General features: G+C 41.4%; 1 protein-coding gene across 1 annotated transcript in view; it reads left to right on the top strand.

Moving 5' to 3' along the window:
• Positions 1-15,705, top strand: part of smarca2 (SWI/SNF related BAF chromatin remodeling complex subunit ATPase 2) — a 72,769-nt gene that overhangs the window by 19,599 nt on the left and 37,465 nt on the right. Inside the window, exons 12-18 of the mRNA XM_033618979.2 lie at positions 1,253-1,383; positions 2,457-2,514; positions 2,773-2,870; positions 4,787-4,934; positions 9,514-9,677; positions 14,467-14,533; positions 14,637-14,747. Of these exons, the coding sequence (XP_033474870.2) occupies positions 1,253-1,383; positions 2,457-2,514; positions 2,773-2,870; positions 4,787-4,934; positions 9,514-9,677; positions 14,467-14,533; positions 14,637-14,747 (777 nt within the window). The remainder of the gene's footprint in view (positions 1-1,252; positions 1,384-2,456; positions 2,515-2,772; positions 2,871-4,786; positions 4,935-9,513; positions 9,678-14,466; positions 14,534-14,636; positions 14,748-15,705) is intronic.

Below are 15,705 nucleotides of genomic sequence, written 5' to 3'. Positions count from 1 at the left end.
CAAATGCAAATCTTCAGTGTTTGCTCTACCTCTCAGCTCCCCTCAGCTTTTAATTGCGCTTCCCCTCCTTTGTCTCCGGGTCAGAAATGGATACGCTGAGGCCTGGATGGCCCATCTTGGCAGAAACACTCATTAATGCACCGACGGCTGTTTATGTTTAAAGGGGGCTGTGGAAATCCCACAGTGTTGGATTCTAATGAAGGAGGTGATGATGGGTTTAGAGCTGGGATTTATTATCCCTCCAAGTATCATTTAAAACAATGAGTTAGTGAAGCAGGCCAGAATGTCAAGTTGTGTTGATCTGAATTGTAATACAGACAGAAATGCAGGCCACTGTGCAGATAATTTCACTTTTATCTGCATACAGATGCCATTTTCAGTTGAGGTCAGGTTTATATCTACTAGGAACTGGCAATTGCCTGTATTTTCATATTGTCACACTGTCATCATTACCAGAGATCGTCAAGGGATTATCCTGTCGCCTCTGGCAGCAGATGGTGATAGCTTTGTCTGTGATCATTAAGGTTCAAAGAGACTGTCTCCCACACTGCTCCCCTCATTTTCTATCTGTCTTTCTCTAATCACAAACAAGAGGAACTAGTTTTTCTGTCGAGACGGTGTCAATAATAAATGAGATAAGGAATTAGGGGTATCTTTTATAAGTAAACTCAATAATTTCAGGCATATAAATACATTCACGTGTTAATTTCAAGCTTCACATGCAGGGAAATCTGGCAAAGATAGACACGGTGTGTAAAGTTTGTGGGGCTTGTGGGATGCAGAGCAAAGGCTTGGCGAAGAGGCATATGGAGGAGGGAGATGTGGGGTTTTGTTAAATGACATAGTGCATTTCTGAGGATTGGTAGATTAAAAGGGATAGCATGCCACTCTCCTATACACATCTCCTGTAAATTCACAGACGGGAGCAGATTTAAGATCTTGTTTTCTAAATGTCCCTTATCTGTCATGGCAGGGAAAATTGCAATCGCTGATCGTTTTGTCCATCATTAATGGTCGATCTACCTGCCAATATCTAAATTAGTTTATGTGTATGCGCCTTTATATCATATGGAACCTGAATGAACAAGATTTTTAACAAACTATGCCACACCCTGAGAACGTATTTAGAAAATTGAGGGGTTTTGTTCTGTTCAAAAGTTCACAACATTAACATTTGTTTAAATTGCTCCAACATGAGTTAATTTTTATCTGTCACACTTTTCCCTACTGTGTGGTTGTGTTTGTCCCGCAGCCCATGGATGAGAGCAGCCAAATGAGTGAACTGCCAGTCAAAGTGATTCAGACAGAGACTGGGAAAGTTTTGCAGGGAACGGATGCTCCCAAATCCAGCCAACTGGAGGCCTGGCTCGAGATGAACCCTGGGTGAGATGGCACATTACTGCCTAGAACTGTTGTCAACCTCTGACATCCCTCTGATATTAAAGTGGTTATTTTTGTCTTTTGGAAAATGCATATGGGTGAATTTTCTGAGTGTCTGCGGTTTTTTTCTGTGCAGCCATGTAGGCTGTCACCGTTTATGCAAACTATAGTTGTTTTACTGAACATCAAATCAGTCTTATTGATGACAGGAACAAAATGCTGTTGTTTGCCAAAGGATTTCCTGTCAGTGTCTCATGCCATGCACCACAGTCACATCAGAAACACAAAGAACACAGCTGTTTCGTAAAGTGCTGCACCCATCAAGTATAATCAGTTAGAAAACACAGTAACAAATTCACCACCTCTAGGAGATGGGGGTATTTTTTTTCTATTACTCAGAACTATAATGATGCTGCAGAGTCATGGTTTGTCAGTGTGTGTAATGTCGAGCAATGGCATCATTCAGTTTATTTGTGCCCATTGCAGTTTGTGTTCAGATATGCAAATCCTACTTTATCAGACATAAACCAAACCACAGGGACATTATAGCACCAGTTGTGTCACCAGATTCAGCTGCATACTTCTTGAATCCCATTTTGTATAAGCTAGTCACTGTTGTTGAACTGTTTGGATGACAGTCATGAGATCAGGATCTCATCTAAAAGGTAACTCTTTGAAGAAGTAGTCAAAAGGTTTGCTTCACAGAAGACATCACAGTGGACCGTCTCGTGTGAAAATAACACGCTCCTTTGATTGTGATTAATACTGCCCACTCAGACTTGATAAGATGCCTGTACCTGCAGCCACAAACATATTTTCACAGTTTATTGATTTTCTTTTTTTTAGATAGGCAGTTGTTTTTGCATGCATACTGTAATCTTTAAGATGTTTATGAGGATAAGATTGTGAAGCTTAGCATCCCAAATGAATTAACAAACCCCCTTTCTGTCTGTTGTTGGGGGCTGCTGCTTGTTAATTCTGCTCAATGTGTTTGTTATTTTCACGTTTGACAGACAGAAAACAAATTTAGTAACTGTACTTTTTCTTTCTGTTGCTTCCCCTCCTTTAATAACCAGGTATGAGGTCGCCCCACGGTCAGACAGTGAGGAGAGCGGCTCAGAGTTTGAGGAGGAGGTCAGTGACTTTCTCGATAATGAACTCCCACAGAGGAGGATTTTAAATCAGCCCACCTCACCTGCACTTCTTCAAATCATGCAAATGTTAATAAACTGGATGGAAGCTGCATCTCAGTCACACTAAACACACATATCAAAATCCACCAGGGGGCTGTAGCTGTATGCACTTCAGTAATGTTATCATCAGAGCTACTTGTGCTGTTATTGTTATGTTGAGCATGCTCTCAGTCATGTGTCATCAACTTTGCCTTGTAAGGAGGAAGAGGAGGGGGCCAAGCCAGAAACAGAGGAGAAGAAGATAATCGACCCCAATGAAGATGAAGTGCTAGGGGCGGCTGCGAAGGATATTATCGAGTAATGTATCATATGTATTATACCTCACATGATCTCAGTGTAATGAAGTGCTGTGGATGGAGGCAGCAGTAAAACATGTTTTAGCTGCCTAAAAGAATCAGTATCAGTTTCAGTGGATGCTATATGTAGAATATTTTCACCACTTTACCTTGCCCGTCAGACAGCACTTTCTGATGGAAATTTGAAGCCCTTATCTTTGGTCTCTTCAAAGCCAGACTCTTTTGATAACAAGACTAGGTCAAAACTAATTGCATGGCTGGACCATGTATAAAATGCAAGATAGCATTTAATCTGAAATGAGGACTTTTAATTTGAAACAGAGTAACTGTAAAAGTAGAAATAAGGTGCGTTCAGAATCGCATACTTTTTCTTTTACTTTTAGTAGATACTGCAGCTGCCCTTAAAAAGTATGTTCTGTTGCTTGCAGTATGCGCACAATCGGTACACACTACTGTCACATAATGTCACGCCTTGAACTTTGACCCTCTTACTTATATATCTGTTACCTTGGAGATACAATAAATGCCTCTCATCAAGTATGCCAGAGACAGAGATGAACCCAGACAGCTCTGATGTTGTTACTTTGCAATATATGTAGTATGTAGTTTAACATCTGACAGCTGTCAGTCAGCTGTCAAGCTGCTGTCAGCGAGCTGTCAAACTATCTGTTTGCAGCTCAGCTGATGTGGGGTGTTGTCTGCTGTGCAGAGGAATATGGGTCAGATTAGCCAGAAAAGCATGCTGGCTTGCATACTGCAAAATCGGACCAGATGTAGTAAAACACCCTGGTATTTTTTAGCATACTGCATACCGGGACACACTAAATATTTTTCTGGCATACTATGTAGTATGGGTATTGGAACGCACAGATAGTATCTTGATTTGAAACAGGAAGTGGCCGGCATTTACCCAGCCATCATCAGTCACTCTGACCAGCGGTGCAACTTCATCACTCACTCACCCACTGACTTTCGTCAGCGCTGCGCCGTAGCAGTCGAAAAGTAAACAGCCAAGATGGCAGCTGCCGAAGAACTGCGTCCATTCAGTTTAGCTTTGGAAGAAACACTAAATCAAATACACTTATCTTTTTCCTTGAGAGAGGAACAGAAGACTGCCCTACAAGCCTTCGCTTCCAGGAAGGACGTTTTTGCCGTTTTACCGACAGGATACGGCGAAAGTACAATATATCAGTTAGTCCCACTGGTCGACAAACAAATGGGGCTTAGTGCAATGAATACATCACCTTGTTTTTTGCTCTGATTGGCTATCGTGCTATCCAATTTTGTGCGGCGGCATTTAATATGCCTCAGTTAGTGCTGCCCCTTGGATAGGGAGAGTGTATCAGTGAGGGCCAGACTCAAAATCTTTCTAGATTTGAGTCTGGATTTCCAGGCTAGCTGGCCTCAACTCTGCAGTTCAGTCTAAACGGTAATTTTACCTCGTGGTACACAGGAGTTGCAGGGCTACGGCTGCCTTGATCTGTTTGTTTGTTGTATTGTGTGACTGTTGTTTAAAAGGGTTAGTTCAAATTCACCGATGTCACACAATAACACAAACAAACTAACTTCGTACAACCCCATTTCAAAAAACTTAGACATGTCCTTCAAACATTAAAAGTTGAAAACAATTTTTTGGACTTGAAACAAAAAAAAGAATCTCCCTCTGGTTCTCTTAGCAGGAGCCTCACATGGGGTTAAGTCAGTCAAAATTTTAGACACAAAAAATGAAATAAAACATGAATAAATAAAACTTTGTCAGACTTTGTACCGAGTCTTGACTCCTCCAGAGGGGATTTAAGTGAAGAGCTCCAGCTGAACTTAGGGTATTAGACCTGGCCGCGATGCCTTGAAACTGATCATTAAAATCAAGTAAGAAGGGTTTCAAACACTCTTTTCTTTTGCATCACACACAATCAGGACAGCCAAGCAAGATGTGGATGATGAGTACAGTGTTCCCACTGGACAAACCAGCTCCCAGTCTTACTATGGTGTGGCCCATGCTGTCATTGAGAGGGTGGAGAAGCAGTCGTCGCTGCTGATCAACGGCACACTCAAACATTACCAGGTACGCACGCGTACTAACATTCCCTCTTATTTTGTCGACAGGTTTTGCTGTTTTTATTGCTCACTGTGGAACATTTGTTGCAGTCATTTTATACTGATGATGTTTTTTTTCCCACAGTGTATTTTAAATGAGTTTCAAAAGTTGTTTCTGCCAAACAACCTTTTTAGTACAAGAAGCAAATAAATTAACATTTTATTTTCACCTATCATTTTTCATTATTTTTATTCTGGCTTGGTTTTTTTTCTCAGCAAACATGAGTCATGAATGCATTGTGGAGCTTTCTCTCAAATCTTGGATTATGATTTTTCCTTTAACTGATCACCAAGGACGGTTTTAAAAGTGGCAGCTGCATTTTACACACAACAGTCATATAAGAAACAAACAAAAGCAATCCAGTTTCTGTTCATGAAATGGCAGTATATAAATACATACAAGTTTTAGAGAAGATTGTGTGCATCATGCAACAATCAGACTGTGTTCTGGGGTTTTGGAAGCGTTTCTTCCACCAGTAGGGAAATCCAAGATGTTGTTGGTGTAGTTAAATTTTGTTTGACCTCAGCAGAAGGAAATTTGTGAGCTCTACTTTTGGCTTGAGCAAACGGGGCTTCCCAACTGTTCTTGGACAGCTTGTCTTGGTCCTGGCTGCTGAATGGCCCAGCGCCTCCACCACCAGACAGTCTGGTTTGTCTTGATTAGCTTTGTGTGTTTAAATATTTATTTGCTGTGTTTGAACTTGCACAGTATGTGCTGTTGTGGACTTTTCTAATGAATTAATAATGTTATGTTTAATGAGGATGTTCCATGTGAAACGCTCATTGACAGTATATAGTCAGGATAAGTAGCAAGTAAGTGAGAATCTCTTATTAACTTAGGCGTCGGCAGATTACACCCTTATGTTTCAAGACATGAAGAATACTTCAGCACAGAGCTGCAACTAATGGTTATTTTTCATTATCTATCAAAACTTAGGTTTACATTTTGTCCACCTGTGTGTTATACTGGAATAAGTTTTGAAAAGGATCTTGTCATGGTCAGTGCAGACAGGAGGAAACATTACAGTGAGTGAAAACTCATGCGAGATTCAGAGCAGTGTATGTGTTCAATGTAGTGATGGCTTGTGGAAAGAAGCTGTCTCTGAGCCTGTTTGTCTTGGTTCTGATGGCCCTGTAACAGGTGTGAAGCAGGATGGGTGCTGTCTCTGATGAATCCCTTAGCTCTGCTGAGGCAGTGATATGTGTAGATGTCCTTCAGAGAGGGGAGGGGGCAGCTGATGATCTTCTGCACCGTCTTGACCACTCTCTGGAGCCTCTTCCAGTCTGCCTCGGGGCAGTGGGTGAACCATACTGAGATGCAATATGTTAAATGCTCTCAATGGTTGTAGCAGTATGAGGTCACCAGCAACTTCTCAGTGATGTTGTTCTCCCTGAGCACTCTCACTGTGCCTTCTTCATGACAGCCGTGGTGTTTGCAGTCCAGGAGAGGTCCGCAGAGATCGTGGTGCCCAGAAAAGTGAAGGTGTGGACCCTCTCCACGCGGTTGCCATTGATGTAGAGGGGGGATGGATCTGCTTTGAGCTTCCTAAAGTCCAGGATGATCTCCTTTGTTTTTGTGGTGCTCAGGGCCAGGTTGTTTGCCGAGCACCACGCAGACAATTTCAGGACCCCGTCCCTGTAGGCAGACTCATCTCCACCTGAGATCAGCCCTACCACCTTCGTGTCATCAGCAAACTTCACTATGGTGTTGCTGGTGTGGGCAGGTCTACAGTCAGAGGTGTAGAGCGTGTAGAGTAGTGGGCTCAGCACACACCCTTGTGGGGAGCCCGTACTTAGTGTCCGGGTGGAGGAGAGGTGGGGTCCAAGTTTCACTGTCTGGGGCCGGTTTGTCATAAAGTCCTTAATCCAGAAGCAGGTTGGTGGGAGGAGTCCCAGGTCAGACAGTTTGCTGACCAGGATATCGGGGATGATTGTGTTGAAGGCTGAGCTGTAGTCGATGAGGAGCATCCTGACATAGCTCTCTCAGTGTTCCAGGTGGCTCAGCGCGGTGTGAAGGGTGATGGCTATGGCGTCCTCGGTTGATGTGTTTGCTCTGTAAGCAAACTGGTGGGGGTCAAAGAAGGGAGGGAGGGAGGCTTTGATGTGGTTCAGGACCAGCCGTTCCAAGCACTTGGTGATGACAGGTGTGAGTGCAACTGGGCGGTAGTCGTTTAGGCTGACTGTGGCTGATTTTTTGGGTACAGGGATGATGGTGGCAGACTTCAGACAGGCTGAAGTCTAGTGACAGAGTTAACGGTGTTAGGCCCCTTTTATACGACAACGATTTCAACTGAAAACGGTAAACTTCAGTTGCGTTTTGGCCCATCACGGCAGCATCTCCGTTGTCATGTAAACTTGCAATATGCAGTTCCTCTGAAAACAGAGACTTTTCGCACATGCGCATTACGGTTCCAGTCACAAGGCATGCCAACTGTCACAACAACAATGCCGAGCTCTGTTTGTGCTGCTCACCCTGTTGATTTGAAGTGAAGTGTAGATCTGTTACTGTAGCAACTCCACCTCGTCGTCCATCCAGACAAAGTTATCTGTGCATGCTTTCGCCAGTGTGTCTTCTTTGTTTTGTATACTTTATTCTCTACTCAGAATGCCATTACTCCAATATATCTTTACATAGCAAATAGTGTTTTGCTGCTTTATTAATGTTCTGAATGTCACAAACATCTCCCTTAATCCTTCCCAACGCCCAGTGTGACATCTTTGAATGCCTCTTATACTATTTTAGAAGCTGGAGCCAGGTAAGTATGTATGTAGAGACATAACAAAAATATATCTGCTGCTTGGTAACTGAATGCTGAATCCCCGTGGTTACCTTTATAGAGAGCTGTTTGCTTGTAATGATGCTACCACATTGTTTTCTATTGTGACACTATAATCTCGTCTTTGCTGTATCGACGACAGTGAAAGATAGTTTATGATGAGAGATACAGAGCTGACAGTTGGACGCAGCTAAAAGTTCTTTTCTTCTGAGTCAGATTGCAGTCCTAGCACTCCTCTGATTTATGATGTGCCAGACTTAAAATGAGATATTGTGGCAGCTCCTTGGGGAAATTGGAGAGATGTCAGCTGTACAATAATTGGATCAATGGTCTGCTGTACCAACAGCAGTCTGTGCAACAAGCTTGGATTTATTTTAGAGAAGTGTCACATTTATGTAGGCCCTATTTCTTATTAATTTTACCCCCTACCAGCCCTTTTTTCTGTGGAATTAGCTCTGCTGTCCAGCAGTCAGTAATTAGTTGGCAGTCACCTTCTCTGCTGTCAGTGCCTTGGTGCCTTTTCTTGTTCCTCTGTATTGTCTTTTGCTGATTGTTTTCTGGAAGCCACAGGCGAGGCACACAGCGAGTGACACAGTTGATATTTTGCCACCACGCTTGAATCGCTTGGGTTATAAAATACCGAAGAGGCAAAGCACATTTGCATAACAGCCATGAAAAGAATTAAATTACTTTGTTAGATGCATGCAAAGGTTTTATACTAGGACATGTAGAAAAGCCCACTTTTTTAAATTATCTTCTGAGAGAGCTGGAATGATTATTCAACTGAAGTAGATGACTGCAGATTTTTCAAAGGCCAAACGGCCTCTGTTTTTAGCCTGTCAGTCGTGACGATTTACTGTTTGTGAGAAAGTGAGAAAAGTAAGAAAGCACTGAACTGTTTTCCATGGTCATTTGATTGGTTCAGCAGAAAATGGAGATTGTTGTCAGCTGTTACAGTGACAGTACACGTCAGTGAGGCTGTCAAGTGTGTTACGCTCATTAGTTTGAGAACTACGTTTTGGTTTACCGCTGCCTTTTAAGTGATCAGAGTGACATCTTTGCACAACGAGCAGATGTAGTCATATTTTGCCAGTGTTAGTGGCAACACTGGATGAATAACAACACTAAGATTATGTCTTTTACAATGAGTCAACAAGACAATTGAGCATGTCCTAGTCGGGTCAATGAGAGAAAATTGGATGGCGTTTTCTGTTTAGTAAAGAAAATAGGTTTAAGAATATTTCCTTTCATTCATCGTTACAGTACTTTAACAAGTTAATTTTGTCAGTTGGTAATACTGTAATGAAAATCCACCAATTGTCAATTCCTCTGTAGCAACAAAGCAACAGATATAGTGCACAGAAGATTCCTCACCATGCTTGGTACTACTCCACTGCTTGTTTTGTTGTTACTGCAAAACCACCCCTCAGTGACTGCAATCTGCAGCAAGTCGGGTTGTTTATACAGAGGATTATACAGCAGTTAGCCAGTGACAGTGATTGCAATAGCAACCATACACATTACGTTCAGACGTTATCTACTTTTTTATACTTTAATGCCTTCCTGACAAACGATGGTATTAGTGTGCAGTGCTCTCTAACTCACTCACATTTTGCTTCCCTTGATAATATCCTTGAACACTTCCCAAATCGTTCTCTGTCTTTATCTGTTCATGGGTTTCTAATCATGTATGTGCTGCAGGAGAAGGTAAAAGATGTTTTCTCTGCAGCTATCTTTTCAGGCATGCCTTTATCTCTGTGTGTTACTTAGATCCAGGGGCTGGAGTGGATGGTGTCCCTGTACAACAACAATCTAAACGGCATCCTGGCTGATGAAATGGGCCTCGGCAAAACCATCCAAACCATTGCCCTAATCACCTACCTGATGGAGCACAAGAGGATCAACGGTCCCTTTCTGATCATTGTTCCTCTCTCGTAAGTTACATCCATCACGGCTCTTATCTTGCAGCGCTGTGATACACTAAAATATTTCTAGTGAGAGACTGATAAACACGGTTTTTAATATTACCCCAGGAAATTATTTCAGATTGAAGTACACCAACCTTATTAGCCTAAATCACAAAACAGAGTTGTAATGGAAAACAAGGGAGTCAGGAGTCCCACCCTTGATTAAGACACTGATGGACCTGTTTGCTCAAATTAAACTCAAGTTGTAGGCGTGCACACTCGTCTCTGCAGGGAGTGTTGAGTCAAAGGTAGCAGCAAACACAAGCTGTCTCTAAAGCAGTAGGTTGTTACTGCTCTGCTCAGACAATGGTGGACCCACCATTGCTATCTTTTAGTATCAAATTGTAAAATGCAAAAACTCAACAGCTCCTGCGATGCATCCCATCATAGAAATAGCGGACACTAATGACCCTTCCGCTTTTCCCCAGCACCTGCTTTTGGGAAAAAGTATTTTCTAACATGAATCAGTTTGCCTGAGGTACCATTATTCCAAGGGGAAGAGAGTCCTCATTTTTAAAGCTTTTTTTCCTCATAGAAATCAAACAATCCCTGCTATATTTTTGTAGCTTGTCCTTCTGTGACAGGTCCTTTCTCACTGGTCAGTATTGTTTTCTCTGACTGTTAGCATTGATGTCTGTTTGCACGTTGGTATGTTAGTTCTTGGCTGCTTGACAGGTGATTTGGTTGCCAATCTGTTTTTGCAGGAAAGACCTCAGAAGACACTTTAAACCTGATTCTACTCGTAACAGTTTTTCTTTTGTGGAAGCAAAACATGTTACATGAGCCATTTAAAAACTCCTGGAGGTTTAACTTTGCTCCCCAAACACTTTTAGTGCTGATTTGCTCTGAAAGGCATCGTGTTAAATAGGGCTGAACGATATGGAGAAAATTTCATATCTCGATATTTATGCCAGATATCTCGATACCAATACGATACGATATGACTATGGGTTCAGTGAAAACTAAGCATTCTTTATAAAAAATTAAAAAAAAAAAAAAAAGAGTCTGAACCATTTTCTGGAAGCCCTCTTTAGTGACTGAATACACGGGAATCATGTGTAGCAATATGGTACGTTATAGCATTTGTAATGTCTTTGTGCCTGCTGGACGTCAATTAGTATGGCATTATGCTACTGAATGCATCGGCAATCTGACCTTGCTTGGGCTTGACACAGGAGGACCCAGATGTCCCTGCCGTGTCTTTTAATGCAAGGCACTGTTCATACAGTACTCGGTAGTGTTGTCACGGTACCAAAATTGGGACCCACGGTACAATACCAGTGAAAGTATCACGGTTCTGAGTAGTATCAGGATACCACAGCCAAAATGAGGCAGATGTGCCTTTTGTCATTTATAAAAAGATGAATCACTTTTCTATAATACATCAATGATATTTCAATGGAATAAATTACTTATTGACTTATTCATACTTCAAAAACAGCATCAATCAGTGATTAACATAGGGGGGATCAAAATAAAATAAAAAAATAAAATAAAAATCAACCAGCCACCCTCCTCCCCTGACAAGTAAAGAACAGTCCCTTCATAAATAAAGAACAGTCCCTAAAGTGCAGTGAGGTTTGTGGAAATGTTAATGGCTCGTTTCTCCTCTGACACGTCACATACCTGTGTGCCGCTACGGCTCGGCTGTTCCGGTACTACTGGGCAGTCATGACACCAACTTATTCACCTGGAGCCGGGCTTCTCAGTCGCCGGTAGCCTCGCGTCACCAGGCTCTTCACGTACGGCGAAACGCCGGTAAACCACGTTATCTTGTGGCGGCCATAGCGCTCCGCCGTATTCCCGTCTGTGACCCCTGTTCAACCCACAACCGGTAAGTTTCGCCTTTTGTTTCTGCTGCTGGTTGAAATCTGTACTCACACAGCGTGCTGAATGATTTAATTTGCTCGAACAAAACTATTTTTAGTCGCAAATGTGTTGTGTGTACTAGCAAGTTGCTAGCAGCAGCACGTCTCCCTCGCTCAAGGGGATGTTTGTGATTGGCTGGCTTTGTTGTCGATCCAAGGCAAGCAGGAAATGAGGTTTGTGATTGGCTGGCCATAGCTGTACATTTAGGGCAGGCGTAAAAAGGATGTTTGTGATTGGCTGAGCTGTACATGCAGGTCAAGCTGGGGAAACTCATGGGGAAATTATATCGTCAATATCGTTGCCTTTTGGGATATTAATATCTTGCATGTTCATATCTCGGTATAGATACGATACCGATATATCGTTCAGCCCTAGTGTTAAACAGACACAGAAACCTGCTAGCCCAGCAACATTATGGCCTCAAGCAACTCGTAAGGCAACACTCTGTAGGAGCTTCAGTACAGTTTGGGCCGCATATTTTTGTTGGAGTCTAACCCGAACCCAACGTGGATTGTGTTTTTTATGTCTGAACCCGACGTGAGCCTGATGCAGTTAATGTAAAGTTACTGAAGCAGTTTGTCCCTGTAACACTGTTGTAGGTACCGTTGTTACTGCTTCCCCATATTCTGTGATCACACATTCTTCTTCAATCTTACTATTGCCATATGTCAACTCTTCTCCACAAACTCTTCGTGAACTGTAACCACTGTTAGCTGAACTATTTCCATAATCCAACCACTAAGGTTTATTTTGAGTTATCATGGAGGACGGTGATGGCATCTACTGTAGATGGCTTCAGCGCTGTCCTCCTCTGTTCAACGCTACTTCTAGCAAAGGTAAACTTCCATTTGCTGCTGCTGCTGTTAGCTAGAAAGGCCAGAATGTCTTGAGCAAGTACTCCAAGCTTTGGGTAACATTGGGTGATGACTAATTCTGTTTGACGTCCTCCATTGTTAGCTAGCTACCTTTAACTCACATAAATATTCTCTGTCTGCATTATACTGTTGTGTGTGTTTTGTCACATAAATATCAAACCTTAGCACTGAAAAAGAAGTAGCCCAACACAGACAGTAGGTCCATCCTTTTTAGGTCAAACCTGATCTGAACCCGAACATCATTTGTAGATAGTTGTCTGAACCCCACCTGTCGGGTGTGTTGGGCTCGGGTCGGGTATCCACACTTTAGTAGGAGCCTTTATTACACTTTTTCTCACTCCAGTTGAGTTCCTGTATACAATGCCACCCCACAAAAAAGTTGCCAAAACGAACGATTCTGGTCAGTATGGTCAGCTGCTGTTTTCTGCTGTTTGGAGTGCACAAAATTAGCAAAACTTTTCAGCTGAAACAAGTTTAAAAAAAAAAAAAAAAAATGAAGGACACATTTCATTGTTACAAAACTTTATTAAAGTTTTTAAAGGTGATACATGTTTGGTCAAAATCGTCTTAACAACAATCCTTTGATGTCATTATTCTCCACCATCTGTTGGTTATTTCAAAGGCATGAGATGAAAATAGTGGGATCTCTTCAATCATTCATTTAAATGCGAAATGTGTGATTTCTCCTCGCTGTTTTTCTCACCACTAATCCCTTCAAATCAAACAAACACAAACCCCTCCGACCTTCATTTGGAAGCAGCAGGGGACAGCCTCTCCAAGGTGGACCAGGGTGCAGTTGTTTGGAGTTTCAACCCCACAAAAAAAACAGTATAATTGGGTTAATGCTCCTGGGTTCTTGTCAGCGTCTTTAAACATGTTAGGTGAAAGCACGCACATATATTTGTCTTTTGTAGAATTCAGGGAAGACTCTATGTTGTAATTCCCAATTTCACATTTCACCTAATTAGTATTTTCTTTTCATGATAATTTACAACTGTGGGTGTTAAAGGATTAGAATTTAGAGTGGACTTTTTTTTTTTGGATAACACTTGTTTTTCATCATTACTTAGGGGTGCACTTCTTTTTGTAGTCAAACTGAACACAGCAGAGGCTTAAATTAATGCCCAGGGCCACTGTGTTAAATGTTCTTTTTACTATGCACAGTAAACTAATGTGGAGGAAATCCTCAAACTCACCCTTTTTCATTCGTAGCTGTGTGTTGGGAAGTTGAAATTAATGAGCAGAGAGCCTGATGTGCCTGGGGGGCTGAGTTTTGAACAAAGCACTCGCATTGTGAGCTGCAATCCATTCAACCCTCTGGAAAGATAATGCACTTCGCCACTGCGAGGGATTTTGTTTTCTTCTGATATTTATCTGGCAAATTATGTCTCAGCCTTGATGGGAGCCATTTTAATAAATACTTTGCCTCTTACTCCTCAAGTTCCTCTTCATCAATCAATCAAACTTTATTATGTATTCATCCAGGTTAGGGCAGATCAAAGTGCAGCACTGATGACTAACAAGCCGATAAAAAGACAAAACAGGTGTAGATCATAAAAACAACAAAAAAGACAAAGCAATTTAGCAATTTCACAATATGACACCAGTGCACACAAGACAATAAAAATAATGAAAATAGATTTTAAAGCTATAATGACAGTAGTAGAAATAGTAAAAGAGTGAAATAAAAACGTGAAGATATTAAAAAGACAAAACAGGAATAAAAATGATGACAAATACAGTAAAGTATATTTAAAAGCTATTATAATAATGATAATAACAACAATAAAAGAGTTAAATGGATGCTAGACTAAAAACAAGATAAAGATAAAAGATTGAAGAGACAAAACAAGGACAAATACAATCAAAAAGAGGGATAAAAATACGTAATAATAAAGTACACAGATAAACAAAAAATCAAATTAAAAAAATAATAAATACAATTTTAAAAGCTCAGCTAGGAGTGTGCCGATAACTAATCCAAAAAACACATGTTCTGTTTTTTTTTCCAGGACTTTGTCTAACTGGGTCTATGAGCTTGACAAGTGGGCTCCCTCTGTGGTCAAAATTGCTTACAAGGTAAGATATTTTTTAATATCATTTTCACTTTCTCCTGCTGTTTGCTTTTGTCTGAATTATAACAGGAAGTTGTCTTTTTTCTTTGTGTCTCCTCGCATGAAAGGGCACTCCTGTGTTGCGCCGTGGGCTTGTGCCTCAACTCCGCAGCGGGAAGTTCAACGTCTTGCTGACCACCTATGAATACATCATCAAGGACAAGCACATACTGGCCAAGGTGAGAGAGATCAAAGCTTTGTCCTCTTTGAATAATCCACTTTTCTCACCTGCTCTTTATTGACATTTTGTACACTTCATACACACACTGTGTCCCATTTTATTCCCCTAAGTTTACAAAATGTCTTTACAACTTCACAAATCAGCAGTTCAACCACTAATGCCAGAGAAAGTTTGTCACTTCCCATGCCTGACAACCAACATTCTGCAGAATTCAAGGAAGTAGTAATAATAGATTCTTGATAAAGATCTTAAAGATGAGTTACAGATGGTGCTTAAACATCTAGCACAGTGAGCAGGGAGTCTGTGGATCCGAGGGCTTTACCGAGGACATAAAGCAGCGCTATGACCTTATAATCAGCTGCAAGTCCATTAAGTGGTTTGTAGACGAGTAGCAGGATTGTCAGGCGCACAAAGGCTAGCTTGAGACCAGTGCTGAACTTTAAAACATGCAAGCTTTTTTCTTTGTTCCAGTTTTATTATATGGCAGCAGCAGCAATTGAATTATTGAGGTTTCAGTGAGATCTGAGAACAGACCACTGTGGTAGTCAGTCCTGCTTATGATAATTGAATGCACAAGCTTCAGAGTATGTTGGAAAAGAGAAAAAACATTAGATGGTTGTAATGCTCTTTTTAGTGATAGAATACTGTTAGCTGGGTTCCGTGTATGTGACTGGAAAGTTAAATCAGTTATAACACGGGGGTGTAGTGCGCTAATATCAAACTAGAGCCTCAGCTTTGCCCTCATTCACTTTGAAGACATCTTGGATCAGCCACACATCATATTTAGTCTATGTTTAGCAAATAAACATGCAGCAGCAACTCGTACAGTATGTAAGGTCCTTAGCTTCAGTTGCTGCTTGAGAAAATGGGAAGAGGTCTGCAACTTCTCAAACAGTTCAGTTTCTCAGAAAGAGATCAGGCTTAGGTTGGACTTTGCATTGTATTGCTGTGTATAT

The sequence above is a fragment of the Epinephelus lanceolatus genome, chromosome 9 (assembly GCF_041903045.1).
Source record: "Epinephelus lanceolatus isolate andai-2023 chromosome 9, ASM4190304v1, whole genome shotgun sequence".
In the NCBI taxonomy this organism is placed as follows: Eukaryota; Metazoa; Chordata; class Actinopteri; order Perciformes; family Serranidae; genus Epinephelus; species Epinephelus lanceolatus.
Note: the sequence above shows the minus strand (reverse complement) of the source record. Positions and strands in the feature narration are given on the sequence as shown.